This window comes from Rhea pennata, chromosome 10 (assembly GCF_028389875.1).
Source record: "Rhea pennata isolate bPtePen1 chromosome 10, bPtePen1.pri, whole genome shotgun sequence".
NCBI classification, from domain to species: domain Eukaryota; kingdom Metazoa; phylum Chordata; class Aves; order Rheiformes; family Rheidae; genus Rhea; species Rhea pennata.
This window is the reverse complement of record NC_084672.1, coordinates 1,704,259-1,721,522: the sequence shown is the minus strand read 5'-3', so window position 1 is coordinate 1,721,522 and position 17,264 is coordinate 1,704,259. Positions and strand designations below refer to the sequence as shown.

General features: G+C 54.8%; 1 protein-coding gene across 1 annotated transcript; it reads left to right on the top strand.

The window, feature by feature from the left end:
• The first annotated feature begins 9,277 nt into the window (after positions 1-9,277).
• NOX5 (NADPH oxidase 5) lies at positions 9,278-14,252 on the top strand. Its single transcript, XM_062583997.1, has 15 exons — positions 9,278-9,298; positions 9,418-9,639; positions 9,715-9,865; positions 10,080-10,231; positions 10,355-10,508; positions 11,305-11,423; positions 11,614-11,796; positions 12,152-12,281; positions 12,457-12,578; positions 12,858-12,957; positions 13,010-13,023; positions 13,205-13,496; positions 13,528-13,642; positions 13,719-13,881; positions 13,987-14,252. The coding sequence occupies exons 1-15, from the start codon at positions 9,278-9,280 to the stop codon at positions 14,116-14,118; spliced, it is 2,070 nt and encodes a 689-aa protein (XP_062439981.1). The 3' UTR covers positions 14,119-14,252.
• Positions 14,253-17,264: the final 3,012 nt, after the last annotated feature.

Genomic DNA, 17,264 nt, shown 5'->3' with positions numbered 1-17,264 from the left:
TTCTGATCCCTCGGCGGTTCTCCGCGGAAGCGTGGTGTCGATGAACAGTACCTCAGGGCTAGGGCACTTCCCTGAAGCGTCTCTGAGGGACACGGGCTTAGTCGAGGACGGTAGGCCACCGCCGCGGTGTTACCCTTGAAGCAGGTATGACTAGTCTTTCATCTAACTTCAGCTAGTTTATTTCTTGATCTTAATTGCAGTGAATTCTGATTGCGGTAGTTTCAAGTTTGGATTCTGCATCCTAAAAATGCTTCAGTTTCTCTGATTACATGTGATATTAGAGAATCGCAAGAGCACCAAAATTTAAATGTACTTAATTTTTTCAGTGTATGGCTAAAACGTATGCATGCTATATTTAGGCCTTATGGGACACATTCAGCGTGCTCTCCTATGCCAGACCACAGGACTCAACCCAAAGATTCATGCTCGGGTAGGACTGAATTTTGTAGATACGATTTTGCATTTGCACTGTGTTGCGCTCGCCCGTGTTTTTTCTGAGTTCTGCGCGTGGAAAATGCACGTGTGAGTTACTGGGTTAAAAAGGCAAGGCCTGAATTACTGGCTCTTGCTACCACGCGCTGAGCAGATCCGAGCTTTGCCGTTCCCCTCCCCGGCTGACGTCAGGCGTGCTCTTCCCGTGTCTTCTCGCGGGTTTCACAGAATATTATCTAAATGTATTTCACAGAATTACCAATCACAGGTGAGGATCACAGAGCTAATATGAAGACAAAACTAAAAATGTTAAATGTATTTTTAATTATTCCATTATAATTTTTTTATTATTTATATATTATTTAGTCTCATTGTAAATTTACTGTGATTGGCATAGAAATAACATTGGTAGAAATGTATATTAGGAACAATCTAAAGCAGCGCTCCCAGGTTATTTTAAAGCTTCTCGCTTCTTCCAGCTAAAGTATTTTGCTGTATTACAAGTATTTGCTCAGTAATAGCGTTACAGTCTTCTGTTGGTCAAAATAACAACTTCCGTGAAGACTCCGCTCGTAGCAATCAGTAACGTGTCACGAGCGATATCCCACGCGTTGCTCAGGCTTCTGCCGTCGGGTGCCCGAGAGCACGCGGGGCCGAGGAGCGGGAGACGCGCCCCAAAGCGCGTCCCGAGGGGCTCCGCGTCCTGCTGTTCTGGGGAGCCCGGAGGAAATCTTAAAGAAGACAGCTGAGCAGAAATCAATATTTTTCTTGACAGCCTCGGTCGTTCGTCTCTCTTTCCAATTTACATCTGTCCTCCAGAGGTGAGGAATCCGTGTAGTCACCAGAGAGGCTTTCCATCTTCTGGGTTACGCCTGGGGTGTTTTGTTTTGTTGGTAATTCCACAGACAAAAACGAATTAATTGGTGTACTTTCTCCATCGTAACCCCTGTGAGGTTCCTTAGGATTTCAAATTCTCCCATTCCTCGAGTAGGGAGATAGCTGTAATTTTTTTCCCTCTTCTCAGATTAATTTTTCGTCATTAAGATTGTTCATCTAAACTATGAAATTAGTTAGAAAATTCTATGCCGTTGAAAGCACGGCATGAAAGCCTCTGTAAAATGTCACTTATTAGAGAATAGATCATGTGAGGAAAGTTCTTTAATATCAAAGGTCGAACTTATTTTCTTTTGTGGTCTCAGTTCCGGATGTAATTTCTTGTGTGGTTGCTGTTCTATAAATAAGATTTTAGCTGAAGAAGTTACAGAATCTCATTTATTCCATACATGTGGAGGTATTATGAAACCTCATGAAAGACAGGAGAAAGCCAGAAGCTCACTTGTTTTCTTTTCCAAAAAAAATTACATACACACTTAACAAATACCTGTTTGTATAAAATTGAAATTTGATTTTGTAGTAGTTAATTGTGTTTGCAACTGTATTTCTAGCTTTTGGTTCCTGATTAACTGTGAAGGCTTTAACTGTGGGATTCTTGCTATTTTAGATTGTATGTATCTCAGAAAACTAGAGAATTAGGAAATAATTTGAAGTTTTTCAGGTTGAGCAGTTACTGTAACACAATGCTAATATTAAGCTTCAAGGTTTAATATTGTCTTTGACCTTTTTCCCTTTGGTGTGTCGTCTTAGTTTTTGAGCCTTATTGAAGGGAAATTTTAAAGTGATCTAAATAACAAAATAGATGATGTAATTGATGGCATAAAAGCAGTTATAAGAGTGCATACTGATATTCCTCTGGTGGTGGTCTGGTGTGCAAGTTACCTAATAGCCGAGATGGAAACTTGCACAGCGCTTTCGTCTAGAAGTAGAAGATAAGATCTTACTTCTGTATTTCATTTTACACATTTTTTTTCCCCCAAGCTGCTCTTTTGTATTGCTCAGGAGGGATTAGTAAGACTTTCTGAAGTCACATAGTTTCAGATAGGCAAGCTGCAACCAGCTTTATTTCCAAATTCACTCTGAAATTGTAGGAATGAAAAGATTATTTAAGACTGAAGTCAGTCCCCCAAAACAAACTTCTAAACCTTTGCAGACTTGTAAACACTTCCAAATACGTACGTGGGAGGTTAGGAGGGCAGTATGGCACTGGAAAAGCAGGTGTGTCCCGTTGTCTGGAAGGTCAATAAGGCTTTTGGGGATTCCATTGGAAGTGCTTGCACTGTCTTGAGTCACTAGATAGGCTGCTTTAATGTAATATCTTTATTAAGATGCTACATTGGGAAAATCATTCCTTCGTTATCCCTTTGTTTTTGGAGGATCTGGTCTTCTGAAGTAAATTATAATTTCAGAAAAGAAAAATTTCTGTAGAAGTTCCAGTGGACCTATCTACAAAACATAAAAGAAATACATCTATAAAAAAGAAACAGTCTCCTTTGTTCTTTCACAATTTAGCTTCACATTTTTCCTTTACCAGAGCTGTCATGACATAACAACTTTTTTTTTCAAAGGAGAAGATTATAAAGAAAACAGCAAATTCAAGCCTATGTATCAAATCAAGATCCCATTGTTGCTTATGTGTTGCACCAATTGTTTCTTAACAAAAAAACTTTTTCTTTTTTCTTTTTTTTTTTTTTTTTACCACTGCAGTATAATTTCAAGAATGCTAAATGCATAAAGGTAAGTTTAATTTAATGAGGAGATTTTGAAACATGTATATTGATTTATACGTGTGACCACAGAAAGTCAGAGATTCTCTCACCAGAAGGATCTTCCTTGTCCCAGATGGATTCAGTTAGCGTTTGGTGTCCTTCGTATCCTCTGTCTCTCTTCCCGCCCCCCCCCTCCCCCCGGACTTAAAGCTGAAAGTTTTTCTGATTAATTACTCACTGTTTTGATGCTTTGAGTTGTGAGCATTGTAAAGAATATATTCACTAATGTAAGGTTTTTTTCCTTGACATGATTTGATTGCTTTTTCCCTAAAAATGGTATCCTTGTATTTCCAGGCTTCCCTGGGCATAATGTTTTGCTTAAAGACCCCCACACTCACTGCCACCCACCCACCATTTTTTCCAGTAGCTTGTCTTCATTTGGGCTTGAAAGAGAAAGTGGGATAATATGTAGATGAATGTTACCACTTTAATGAACTGAAAGTCCTTCTGTGATTCACGTTAACTGTGTATGACAGATGATGGTGCATCTGCTCTCATTTACCGAGATTTCTGCTGCAGGAGAGGCGGTCTTGCAGCCCGCGGTAAGGACTTCTCCGTCTCACGGCAATGATTCTGTGGACGTGCGCTGCAGGGCCGTGCAATTCATCCAGATGCCAAAGGGTAGGACCCCTTTCAAAGCAAGTAACTCTTTAGGGAAGGCTTCCCAGGCTCGTACTTCGAAATCTGTGAACCAAGCCGCAGCTTTGAAGAGTAAAAGCTGCGCCTTTGAGGAGCGGTGTGGCAGAACTCCGCTCCGCTGCAGAAGTCGAGCGACCCGGAGAACTCACTGCCTTACTTATCCGTTCAGGAAAGGAGGGTTATTTCGTACGGCAAAACTGTAGGCTCCAGTCCGAATAGGTATCACTAAGCCAATATAACTTTACAGGTCATAATAAGAGGATTTTTCTGCTGCTTGTGACTTTTGAATTTTTTACTTAATAAGCAGGCACTATGGACAAAGATTAAGACTTCAGGTAATTTTGAGCGCAGGATTTTGGAGAGTCAAACACAACTTTCAGAAAAGATTCCTTATTTTCAACAGTTCAACAGTTTTTCGTAGACTGTTGGACCTAGCATGCCTGTTGAATAGACTGCTGGTAGGTCGTTCTGCAACAGAGAGGAAAGATTCATTTCTGAGTTTTCCTGGTTTGGATACAAAACAGAACTTCCACAACATTAGCAAGTGTTGCTGCAAAGTGCAACCAAGCGCTTGCAGCGCTCTCACGAGCTTTGCGGATCGTGCCAGGCAGGGGTCTGGGCGCTCCGCACCTCCCGCGGTCAAGCCCGCAACGCCCCGGGTTGTTTGTACTCAGCTTTTCCGTGGGCTGTTTTTAGCAGAGTCCGTTGAAATACGTCTTACTGTGGGGTTAAAAATTGAGTTATAAATGAGTTAACACATCCCTAAAAAAAAAATAAAATTAAAAAAAAAATGTAAGCATGAATGAATTCTGCTGTCTTTATTGTATACACTGCTGCATGTGGAATACATCTCTGGAGAACACTGATGTACAAAACTCTGTGCACGAATACCAGGCTTGCTGGTAAGTTGAATATTTCACTAGCGCTCACCTGATACTCTGATATTTTGAGTGAATAACTTGATCACGTGCATTTGAGGAACCAAATGTTCTCTTTTATTTTTAAAAGTATTTAGATGAGTACTCATAAACCACTTTCAAAATAGTTATAAAATACCTTGATAATTATTAAAATGTCACAACCAGATGTTGCCTAACGGTTCCATTGAAATCCTTTTATTATTTGATTAAAAAAAAGAAAAGAAAAGGGGGGTGGAAAAAAGCAAAACGAGGAAAGCTTTACTAGGGCAGAATTAACTTAAACCTTTAAAAGGCTAGATATCTGTAATTCGTGGGAAATCACTTGGACTTGAATTTGCACCTAACTGAAAAATGTATTAACGGTGTTTTGCCCTGGAACTTGGAATAAACAAGAATGCTGAAGAATGAAAGCTGTATCAAACATTTGATTTTAAGGTGAGTTTAAGAATTAAGAATGTTAAAGTACACTGTTCTTCAGAGGAGGAGTTTGTTTATTTTTTTTAACCATATCTCATATAATTTAAACGTCTTTAACATTTATGTGGTATAGGAATATTTATGTAAAACCTGAATAGATTTATTATAAATATATCTGAAGATCCAAATTGCATAATTTATTAATATAGGCATTAATTCTTGCCTTCATACAAATATTCTGATAGTTGGTAAACATGAAATTGATTGTATTTTTCTTAAAAGAAATTAGATATTTTGAGGAAAATTCTTTAAATTGCTATATTTTGGCCACTCATAATCTGCTTAGTTCAAATATTTAAAGTATGCATTGTAGTTTACAGTTTGTGAAATTACAGTGAAAAATCATGTTTAACTTAATTTTCAGAAGCGGAAATGTGCACAGTTTTTAAGTCATAATGCTTATTTCTGGCAAGAGAGGCAAAAGTGTACTGTTGTACCTAAAAAGTTCTGAAGAGTTCTGAAGAATAATATTTAAATAAATTGTAATCACAGACTTTTTTCTAAAAATATTCTCAGCTAGCTTATTTCAAGGATATTAATTTACCAGATTGCATTCTTAAATTTGTAAACACTTTGTTTCTTCTGTATGTGTACATCTTTCTCATATCAGTTTCAGGAAATGGTAGTAGATTTTTTTTTTTAATTATTTTCTATGTAAGACGACACTTTTTTATTTTTCCTTTTTTGACTTACTTTACTTGAAACTCATCACTGAGTAAATACACTGACAAATTATAGTATCTCCACTCTTCTTTTGATAGCTGCTGCCAAATTAAGCTTTATTTAACTATAATCACATCTGTGCTCATTATTTTAAACTTGAAAACACTTTTAATATTTCAGGGTATTTTCAGAACAGATGATATTTTCACTGGTGTAAAACACCTGAAACTTCTCCAAGTACATTACCTCAGTCTATCTGGGAACACTTAAAGCGAGAAGTCATCAGAAGTGTGGCAAAATAATTCACTCAGAATTAGCAGCATCAAACAGCCTGAAGTCACAAGCCAAATTCTGTAAAACTTGTATCAGCTTAGAAATCATGAGACTCGTGAAAGACAATAAACGCGAGCCCCGTTTTCGTCAGCTTCTGAGCCTGAGCCGTTCCTGTTCTGAAAGCTGGGAACCCAGCTGCTCTCGGTAAAAAGCTGAGAGTCAGACTTCACGACGTGACTCCAAGTGCTGAAGCTTTCAGAAAAAACCATCGAATGTCCCAACTTCAGAAAGACGGTGCAAGGAACGGCAGCGCTGCTGTTAACGCGCGCTGCCGGGCTTCGCCCACCGCGCCGGGGCGGCTCTCCCGGGCTTCAGGGAAGAGGGCTGTAGACATCGAAGTGCATCAAAACTTAAGTTGCTAATAAAGGAGACGGTGAAATGGCTTAGTCGTGGCTCATGACTCTCTTAAGGCTCTATGATGAGCGAGGTACAGCGAGGTTTCTTCCTATAGCGCTCAGCGGTGACTTTAACTCTTGTCCCTCCTTCCAGCAGTGGGACGCCGTCTTTACGGTCCTCCACCAAACGCAAGGTTTATGCTCCTACATGTATAAACATCTCCGGTTCCCAGCTGCTGTGCTGTCCGTCGGGCACGGCCCTCGCGGCGGTCCCCAGGAAGGCTGGTGAACCTTCCAAAGCTGCTGCCTGCTTCTCCACTGCTGAGCTGCAAGAAGCCTGCTCAGAAGCTGCTTTTATTATTGCTTAGCAATATTATAGTGATGCACTTCTGTATTAATTACAGCCTCTTTTAAGCACACTTAATCCACCCTTGTGCTGTATCTTAGGTATCTACTTTTCATATTTGAGTGTCTTGCTGATTCTAAAGACATTTAGATGTGTGCGTACCCACATCAGGTAGTTTAACATGTCAAAGCTGTATCTCTGGAGTCGGAGTCTCAGTAACTCTGCACTAGAAACTGAAAATCTCTTGGCTGCGATCAGTTCTCATACTCTCTCTTCTGAAGAGGTAACTTAGGTTTGTTCATATCTGTTTTTTGGTAGCATTTCAGGTGAAATACATCAATAGCAAATGATTTAGTACGTGCAAGTCGGAATAAAAGCTGGCCAAGTCCTGAATCTTAGCTTGTATTCATTCCTCATTTGGACTAAATATTTTATTAGCCTGTAGGAGCCTTGCCTGACGCGATTCAGCTCACGTCTAGCTGAAATCGAGTCTCCTCCACAACTTGATGTCCTACCTGGTGTATGGTTGGGTGCTCAGCCGCTTGCGTGGCAGCAGCTGCCTGCCAGTCTCAAACGCCTGGGGAAGGAGTGAAGATTTCATATGTTCGCGTATACATAGGGGGGACTTTTGCAAAAGAGACAGTTGCAGCACTTCGGTGTGGTCATGGGGCAAGAACCTAGCAGCAAAATTGAAAGTGTTTTGAGGTGCTGTCCTGTAAAGATTTACCGATGTAGAGTTTGACTCCGGAAAGCAGTCTCGATGAGTAGCAATCTGAAGGGAACTGCTTGCATTGCTCTCCCCTCTGCGTGTCCTAGAATTGGCCCCTCTGTTTGCAAGCCAGCTTGTACGGCTTGATTTGCACTCGTGCATTCCAGCGCGGTGTGAAAGTCCCGGGTTGGTGGTCATGTTTAGAAAGCGTGAGAGGGGAATCTCTGCAAGCAGAGAAAACACAAGTGCTTTTCTTGAGAGATTGACTTGTCAGGCTTATTTTCATAAATCTGTACTTAACGCAAGAACTGAAATAAAACAGACTTGTGCTGGTACATCCGTCAGTCTGCAAGGGAGTAAATAACTCAGGAGCCCACTTTGTGCAATGTCAGATGCCCAAATATAATATATCGTGTTCTTTTTGTAGCAGCCTGACCACGCTTCACAAGTCATGTTAGCAAACTTAAGGTCTCTTCTTTCCTATTTTAGATATCTACAGTATGTTTGTGCAGTAGAAATTTGCTGAGAATAAAGGGGGCTTGTGTCGGAGAGATCCAGAATGTACTTAAAGATGATTTATATTTTACTCTCCCCCTTGCCCACTAAATGGTTTCATGACCTTGGATCACCAAAGTTTTAAAATGAATTTAGCTGGTCTGCAAATTAGTATTTTTAGCTCCGTTTAGAATTTGCGTTTGATTCCTGCTGGAATCCCAATAGGGAGTGCTGCAAGTTAATGTAAAATACACACAATTTAGAAGAAATACTTCTGTACTGGGAAATATGAAGAATAAACCCTTTGAAACTGAATTACTTGGCACTGAAGCTCAGCTATATGTGGTGTCTACAGCACCTATTTCTTAGCTTTTATTTATTAAAACAGTTATATCTGGTTTTATGTGCACTGCTTTAAAATCATACGACAACAATGTTCCAGCATCATTTCAAATTAAAGCTCGCTCAGAGCTGGGGAAATAAGTTCTTGCGTGAAGAACGATTCCACCACAAGCCAGAGAGATGCCGGCAGGTTGGGCGTCGTGGCGCTTTCCGCGGGCGGGACGGCGCCTTCGGGCAGGGCAGAGCCGTCGCTGCCGACGCGACGGCCCTCGGGGGGCTCGCGAAAGCCAGCGGAGGATTCTGGAGCTGCGGGTCCGTCCGCAGCAAAGCGAGCTCTGCGGACGCTTGCCTGACGAAGCTGCGAAGAACGAGGCAGAAAAGTTTCAGAAAACCAGTTTGCAGAAGCTGGGGGCAGCCTGGCGCGGTCAAACGCAACCTACGAGCAGCGCAGAGCATACGCCGGCCTCCCGGGGCACGTGCTAAGCCCCGAGACGGGCTCGGCGAGCCGGCCCGCTCCGCTTCCTCGAGCCGTCTGCCGCCCGGGTGCCTCCCGCGCGGGCTGCAGCGGGAAAGCGCAAACGCGTTACTGCCTGGTCTCTGGTCCTGGCATCCCCACGGCAACCTGCTCCCCGGCTTGGTCACACTTTATCGCCTTACGAGTAGGATTTGTTCAGAAACGCATAAAGGTTGCGGTATGAAAAAGACACTTCCCCGGGTGTTCCTGACGGCTGGTAAAAAAGGACCGAAGCGCGGCGTGGGTGCGAGCTCCGTCCTGAATCTGGCACGGCGCGCGCTTCCCGAGGTTAGAGGGCTTAACGGGGCGAGCAGCGCGAAATGAAGGGAATCAAGGTAACAACGTACAGCAGCTGCCGTCAGCCGCGTTTTAAACGTCACGCGGCAGCCGGGCTGCAGGTGCCGACCCGATGACAAAACCGGATGCGATTGTAAGACACGAGAAAGAGTAAACTGAAACCAGCGTGAGGCAGCGCGGGGCTCGGAAACCACCTGCCTCTATAGGAGCGGATACATAAAGCGACGCTGAAAGTTTGCGCCCGGCTTTTAGCGGAGCGGCTCTGCCGTCGGCGCCGCGGGCAGCCCCGTCCCGCACGGGGAAGGCTCCGGCGCCGTCCGTCCGTCCGTCCCGTCCCGCCCCGTCCCTCCCGCCGGCGCCGTGGGCGCCGATGCCCGGTGGCTGGCGAGGGTGGCGAGGCAGTTGGCGAGCATCGCGGGGGACGACGAGGAGATTGGCCTGGAGGGGTTCAAGGCGGCTCTGGAGGTGAAGGAGGCGAGGGGCTGGCTCGCGGCCGCGGCGGCGGGAGCGCCCGCAGCCCTCCGAGCGCGCCCGGCCCCCTTCCCGCAGTCCTTCTTTGCCGAGCGGTTCTTCGCGCTGTTCGACTCCGACGGGAGCGGGACCGTCAGCCTGGAGGAGCTGCTGAAAGCCCTGAGCACGCTCGCGCACGGGGACAAGATGGACAAGCTGAGGTTCCTCTTCCAGGTTTACGACGTGGACAGTAAGCAGACGAGAAATCGGTTAATTCCTGCTTCCGCGCAGCCGCTGCGATTTCCGAGGCAGCTCGTGTCAACCCCCCTCTTGCGTTGCGCGAACCAAGGAGGGGGCAGCTCGGAGCCGGCCCTCGCTGCAAGAGGGTCCTGCTGCCCCGCGGGAGCTGCAAGCCGCAGCAAAAGGCTCTTCCCGACTTGGCGCGTTGTTTTACGTGCCGGGAGGGGGGGGGGTAAAACGAGAACGGAGCGCCGACGCCGGCCTCAACCTGCTGCTCTTCGCCCTGGCCGCCCTGGGCCACGCCGGCCGCGGCGCCGGGGTGCCGCTGGCCCGTGCCTGCAGCCAGTGCCTGAACTTCAACTGTGCCTTCGTCGCCGTGAGTGCGGGCGCGGGGGGCCGGGGCGCCCGGGAGCCCCCCCGGGCCGAGGCGGTCGCCGGAGCCCCGGGCGGAGGGAGGGGGGCTCGGCCGTTCCCGCATCGCCCTCTCCCCGTCCCGGAGGTGCTCGAGCTGCGGCGCTGCCTGACCCGGCCGCGGGCCACCTGGGTCGCCAGAGCCTTGCCGCTGGACCCCGCCGTGGATTTCCACCAGCTCGTGGGCTACGTGGTGGCGGCGCTGGCCGCGGTCCACGCGGCCGCGCACGTGGCCAACTTCAGTAAGCAGCAGCTCCCCCGCGGCGAGGGGCTTCTGTCCGCGGCGGGTCAGGGCTGGGCATCGCCCCTCCCCGGGCCACCCGTCGGTCCTGGGGGACGTGGGCTGGCAGAGGTGCGGGGAGGGGATGCAGGGGCCCCGGGACGGATGCAGGGGCCCCAGCAGGGTTGCATGTGCCCCCGGGAGGGCTGCAGGGTCCCCAGGGGGGTGCAGGGTCCCCGGAGGGTTGCACATGCCACGCAGGGGATGCAGGGTCCCTGGTGGGTGCAGGGGTCCCAGGAGGGTTGCACATGCCCCGGGGGGGGGGGGATGCAGGGTCCCTGGGGGGTGCAGGGGTCCCGGGAGGGTTGCACATGCCCTGGGGGGGGGGATGCAGGGTCCCTGGGGGGTGCAGGGGTCCCCGGAGGGTTGCACATGCCCTGGGGGGGGATGCAGGGTCCCTGGTGGGTGCAGGGGTCCCGGGAGGCCGGCGCGTGCAGCGCCGCGCGCCCCGTGCGCTGTCTGCTGCCCGCCTCTAGCGGCTCTCGCAGCCGGGCTCGGCCGTGCCGGCGCAGCGCCGGGGCGCGGGGCTCCCCTTCGCGAAAATGCACGAAGGGAGCCGCTGGGCTCTCCCCGGCTTGGAAAAAAGGAGGAAAAAAAAAAGAGAGATCAGGAATTCAGTGAATTCTGCAGCAATCTGGGAACGCGGCCGGGGCGGGGGGGAGATGCGGGGCCGGGCCCGTCCGACGGCGCCTCCGCGCAGGCCGGCTGGCGCGGGGCGAGCGGCGGCCCGCGCTCTGGGAGCACCCGCTGACGGCGTGGCGGCGGCGGCGGCGGGGCCGGCGGCGCAGCGGGGCCCACGGGACCGGCCCTCCTGCTGCTCCTCGCCACCGTGCTGGCCTTCTCCACCCCCCGCGGCTGCAGGAGCGGCCGCTTCGAGGTACCCGCGCCGGCCGGCTCCGCCGCCCTCCCGTCCCGCCGTGTGCAGCCGCATCCCCGCGCCCGCCCGTCGCCCGTCGCATGCAGGGAGGCGCTGGCAGCCCGCGGTGCTGCTCCCGGCGCGGCACCGGTCCCTCCCGCCCGCCGCGAACCCCCTCGCCTCGACCCCCAACCCGCCCCCCTCCCCGCAGCTCTTCTACTGGACCCACCTCTCCTACGTCTTCGTCCGGGCCCTGCTGCTCCTGCGCGGCCCCAGCTTCTGGAAGTGGTTCGCGGTGCCCGGCTGCCTCTTCGGGCTGGAGACGGCGGCCGGCCTGGCCGCGCGGCGCGCCGGCGGGCTGCGCATCGTGGAGGTCGACCTGCTGCCGGCCGAGGTGCGGCGCGGCCGGCTCCCGCGGCGCCCGCGCCCGCCCGCTGCCAAAGCCCTTTCCCGTTCCGGGGGACGGAGTAGCACAAACCAATACGAAAAATGCAACCAGTGCCCGTCAGCCACGTTTGCTACTTTGCAAACCGAGCGCCGCGTCTTGGCTCGTCTGCTGGCGAAGCCGCCCGGGGTGCAATCTGCAATTGTGCTTTGTGCAATCTGCCGGGAGAAGAAGAGCGGGCGTTTGGCGGATGATCCCGGCGCCTTCGCCCGGAGGTCGGCCCCGGGCCGTGCTGCGGGGGGGCTGCAGACGCGGCACGCTCGCTCGCGCGCCGCGGTGCTCCCGGCCTCCCTGTTTAATCCAGGTGACCCACTTGGTGATCGAGAGGCCGCCGTCTTTCCGCCGCCAGCCCGGGGACTACGTCTACCTGAACGTCCCGGCCGTCGCGGACGAGTGGCACCCGTTCAGCATCAGCAGCGCGCCCGAGCAGCCCGGTTCGCGCGGCGGCTCTGCTCGCCGGCGGGGCGGGAAGGGGCCAGTCGGGCACGCCGATGCTGCCGTTTCGGCTCGGGCTGCGTCGTGGCGCTCGGCCCCGGCCACCCGCGTCGCCGGCGAGCCCTGCGCCGCGGCTGCTGCCCGCACGCCGAGCGCTCCCCGGGGCCGCTTCAGGAAGGCGTTCCCAGCGCGCCCGGCTCCGGGGGCCCGTGGCCGCCGGCGCGGACGGCGGGGTGGAGCTGACGGCGTACCGAGCCGCCGGGGAGCGCGCCGGCGAGGACGCGCCGCCGGCAGACGTAAGCGCGATGGGCTTGAGCCGCGGACGGGACGCGCGTCCCTCGCACCCCCGGTCCGGCAGCCTGCACCTGGGCCCCCCCGCAGCGGGGCGGTCAAACCTCCTTCTTGCTTTTCTTTTTTTCTTTTATCGTGCAAATGATGTTTCTAGGCGCGTTGGCCGCGGGTTCGCTGTCCCAGCGGTCCCCGAAGCTGCGGCTGGCTCGAGCGGGGCCCTTGGGCGGGAGCCGGGGGGGGGGGGACGGGCTGGCGCACATCTCGGGCGAGGCAGATCTGCAAAGCTGAGGGGGCGAAACACACACGCCAAAAAAAGAAAAAAAAGGAAAAAAAAAAAAAAAACAAGCTCAGGAAGCAGGCTGCTCGCGGGGGAGCGGCGCCGGTAACGCCATGCCCTCCGCCCGCCAGGCGTGCGGCGCGCCGGGCGGCCGCCGGCTCTGCGACGTCCAGGTGAGGGGGCTCCCGGCCCCCGGCGCGCTCGGGGCCGGCCCCCGCGGGTCCTGCTCCGCCGGGGACGAGGAGGAGCGCCGTCGCTTTCCGCTGCAGACGGCCGAGCGTCTGCTCCGGCGCGCGGGCGCGGGCGCCCTGACGCGCGCGGCTTCCTCCCCGCGCTCCCGCTCGCCTCTCCCAGTGCTACGTCGACGGCCCCTACGGGACCCCGACGCGGCGGATCTTCGCCTCGGAGCACGCGGTGCTCATCGCCGCCGGCATCGGCGTCACCCCCTTCGCCTCCATTTTGCAGAGCATCATGTACAGGTTGGTGCCGCCCCGGGACGGGCGAGACGCGGTGCCCGGGCGGACGCGTCCTCCGGCGCTCTGCGGCGTCCCGGCCGCTCCAGCGCGACCTGGAGCTTCTTGGAGCCGTCCCGGCCTCGGAGAGCGCCGGCTCGGGGCCGCGGCGGGGCGGCTCCGCTGCGTCCTCCGTGCTCTTCTGGCCACGCGTCCGAGCCACAGCTGCGCCCTCGCACGTGGACTTCTGGATAAACCGGGACCAGAAGCACCTCGAGTGGTTCCTCAGCCTCCTGGCCAAGCTGGAGAAGGAGCAGGGCGAGGGGGAGCCGGGAGGTCGGCAGCGGCGGGCGGCCGCGGGAGCCGCGGGGTGGCCGGCCGGCCACCCCCGCTGACCGCCCCCGACGCCCGGGGCCCTTCCTGGAGATGCACCTGTACATGACGTCGGCCCCGGGCGGGAACGACGTGAGGGCCGTCGGGCTGCAGATGGCCCTGGACCTGCTGGCGGCCAAGGAGCAGAAGGACTCGATCACGGGGCTGCGGACCAGGACCCAGCTCGGCCACCCCGACTGGGGCCAGGTGGGGCCGGGCGGATGCGTGCTGGGGGGTGCGAGCCCCGTTTCCAACGGTCCCCAGCGCCGGGGTGGCCCGTGCGAGGTCCTCTCCTCCCTCGGGCACCCCCAGGTGTTTCGCAAGGTGGCTGAGGAGAAGAAAGGGAAAGTCCAAGTCTTCTTCTGCGGCTCGCCAGCGCTGGCGAAAGTCGTCAAAGCTCTCTGCAAGCGCTTCAGCTTCCGCTTCTTCGAGGAAAACTTCTAGCCCGGGGATGGTGCCGCCCACCATGGCCGAGGAAAGTGGCCCCGTGTCCCCCGAGCGCCCGGCGGGGTATCCGCGCTCGCTCCTCCTCCCGTAGTTGCAGCTCGAGCACGGGGAAACGTCCAGGATGGAGCATCGTCCCTCGGGACCGGCCGCCGGAGCAGGGCGCCTCCTGCGCCCCGGGGTGCGGGGAATGTCCCGGGGTGGCTGGCAGTGCCCAGTGCCCAGCGGAGGCCCTGGGGCGAAGGTGCCCAGCTGCCCCTGCGGCACAGCAAGGGGGGGGGAACGAGCATCCCGGGAAGCTGCACCCACCGCAGAGGAGAGGTGCCCGTCCTCGCCTCCGCCCGGGGAGCCCTCGGGGTAAAGGGTGCCCTGGGATGGGTGTCCTGGACCCTGCAGGGTGGAGGGGACGGGTGTCCTGGAGCACTTTGAGGTGCAGGAGATGGATGTCTTGGAGCACCCTTGCACAGATTTGGGTGAAAGGAAAAGGTGTCCCAGAGCCCTTTGGGGTGGAGGGGATGGGGGGCCCAGTGTGCTTTGGGGTGGAGGGGATGGGTGGCCTGGAGCGCCCTCGCAGGGCTTTGGGGTTGAGGGCATGGGGGTCCCTGGGTGCTTTGGGATGGAGGGGACGGGTGGCCTGAACCCTGTGGGGTGGAAGGGACGGGGGTCCCTGGGCATTTTGACGTGGAAAGGGTGGAGTCCTGGAGAACTTCGGGGTGCAGGAAGTGGGTGTCCTGGAGCACCCTTGCACGGATTTGGGGACGGAAGGGATGGGTGTCTGGGAGCACCTTGGGGTGGAGGGGATGGATGTCCTGGAGCACCCTCGCACGGATTTGGGGATGCAAGGGACGGGTGTCCGGGAGCACCTTGGCGTGGAGGGGACGGGTGGCCGTGGGCGCCCCGGAGCCTGGAGGTGGGTTCAGCCGGAGGAGCTGTGCCCACAGGAGGGCACTGCAGCCTCGCCGACGGGACGCGCGGGGCCGGGCCCCCCGGCGCCGGGGCGCTGCGGGCACTCGGCGGCGGCTCCCCGGAGGCTCCCGCGCGGCCCCGGCCCCCCCCTTCCCGCGGGGGGGCCCTTTGCTCCGGGGTACCCCGCGCTCCCAGCTGCACCCCTTGCTGCACCCCGCTGCGCCCCGGCCTCCCCCGCCGGGCTGAGCAAGCGCCGGGCAGATCGGTGCCGCCTTTTATGACTCCGCAACATGCTGACGCTTTCTGATTTGTTTTGCTTTCTTTTTTTTTTTTTTTTTTTTTAAAAAAAAAAGATTAATTTGCATGAGACACTCGCCGAATGGCGAAAGTCACCCCTGAGGAAAACAACGCCTAAGCGGGAGGTGGGGGGCGCCCCGGGCGGGAGGGGCCCTCGGGCCGCCGCGGCCCCGGGACGCGCCGCCCCAGCCCCGCGCAGCGCGGCGCTGCGGAGCCGCCAGCCCGGCGCGGCCCGTGTCGCCCGGGCCGTTGGCGCTTGTCGAGCGCCCCGTTTCGCCGGAGCGGTGGAGCCCCGGGTCTGGCCCCGCAGCCGGGCGCGGAGCCCCGGGCTGGTGTTTCCCGGCCCCGCTGCAGTTGCAGCCCGTGCGCCGCAGTTAAAGGGGCTGTTTGCACCCGGGGGGGGGGGGGTGGTCAGCCTCTGCGCGCAGCGCCCGCGGGAAAATTAGGGCAGCTGCAGCCTCCTGGGGCTTGCAAGGAAAAAAAAAAAGGAAAAAAAAGAAAAAAACCACGCCCCAATCCCTCCGCACGCGGAGCCGCGGGCTGTCAGGGGCGGCTCTCGGCTGCTCTCCCAGCTCGGCCCCACCCGTGTGCGTGTATCCGCGCTCCCACCCGCGCCTTTCCAGGGCTGCCGGGGAAGGAGCGTGGCTGAATGTGGCGGCGCCACGTGGCTAAGGAAAACACACTCATCTCAATCATAGAGAAGAGTTAATTACATCTCCCTGTTCTCCTTCTGTATTGAAGCGATTATAAACAGAATGAGTCATTAGGCATGTGCTGATACCGCTTTCATCTGCTGTCCCCGCGGAACTGCAGGGCACTGAAGCGCATCCCGCAAAACGCTCGGAAGCGTCAAGCTTCTCGGAAAGGAGCCTGAGCTTTGAGAACCGTGGCCGCCGAGCGCCCGGAGCGGAGAGGGCGGCCGCGGGCCGCGGGCAGCCGCGCAAGCCGCCCGCGCGGGTGCGTGGCGGCGGCGGGGCGTGGGGAGGGGGGGGGCGCGGTGCCGCCGGCAGCCTGAGCGGGCCGGGTCGCTCCGCACGGCCCCCGCGCTGCCTCGCCTCGGCTGGCCGTCGAGGCAGCCCTCGGGGGGGCGGGAGGAAGGAGCGCGGCGCGATCTCCCGCCGCTCCGCGCAGCCGGGGCCGCCCCGGGGCGCGGAGCAGGCGGCGGCGGCGGCGGGTGCTCCCGGCCCGCGGCGGTCTGTCGCGTCGGGGCAGCGGGAGGCTCCGAGGCAGGAGTTTGGGAAGGGGGGGGGGAGGTCACTACCGGAGCGAGCGGCTCGGGCGGGCGCCGCCGTGCTGCGCCGGAGCCCGGCAGCCCCGAAGCCGCGGCCGGGCTTTAGAGAGACCTCGAAGGGACTGCGGTTACTAACAGCGCGATCACACTTGGCGTATCCTGTCACTAAACGATCCTGGTGCATAGATATTATTCACTTAAGTGATCGATCACTGCCAACAAATTACAGGATACAGGGAATGGAATTAGCAAAATGAACTATGGATGTAAAATTCATTTGAAATTCAATTTAGGAGCAACGTTAGCTTTCAATTAGTCTGCCCGACTGTTTGAGCATCTTTTTGTCTATCAGATTTCTATATAAATGTAATTAACCTTTGCTGTTAAAATGCTGTTGATTCCATTGATATAGTTATTATGTGACTCCTAACATTTTGCCTGGATGACATCTCATTAGTTTGGTGGCTTCCAATTAGCAAAACAAGGCCTTTCTGGGTGTTTCTTGGGATTTGTGCTGGCCCCATGCATATTCCAAAAGGTGCTAGTTGCTGTTACCTCCCTTGGAAGAAATGCAAATATCTCTTATTTTCTTGGATGCTCGCTCTGGCTTCTTAAGCCCTACCTGTGACATGCCCTGCTTCAATGTTTTTCATCACCCCCATTCCTCGAGGGCTCAGATATGCCCAGGATCTCTTGCAAGATAAGATTTTTA

Coding starts and splice junctions, on each gene's coding strand:
- NOX5 (XM_062583997.1), top strand. CDS start 9,278: ATGACAAAACCGGATGCGATT. Junction 12,282..12,456: donor CAGCGCGCCCGAGCAGCCCG/GTTCGCGCGGCG, acceptor GGGCCGCTTCAG/GAAGGCGTTCCCAGCGCGCC. Junction 13,643..13,718: donor GAGGGGGAGCCGGGAGGTCG/GCAGCGGCGGGC, acceptor ACGCCCGGGGCC/CTTCCTGGAGATGCACCTGT.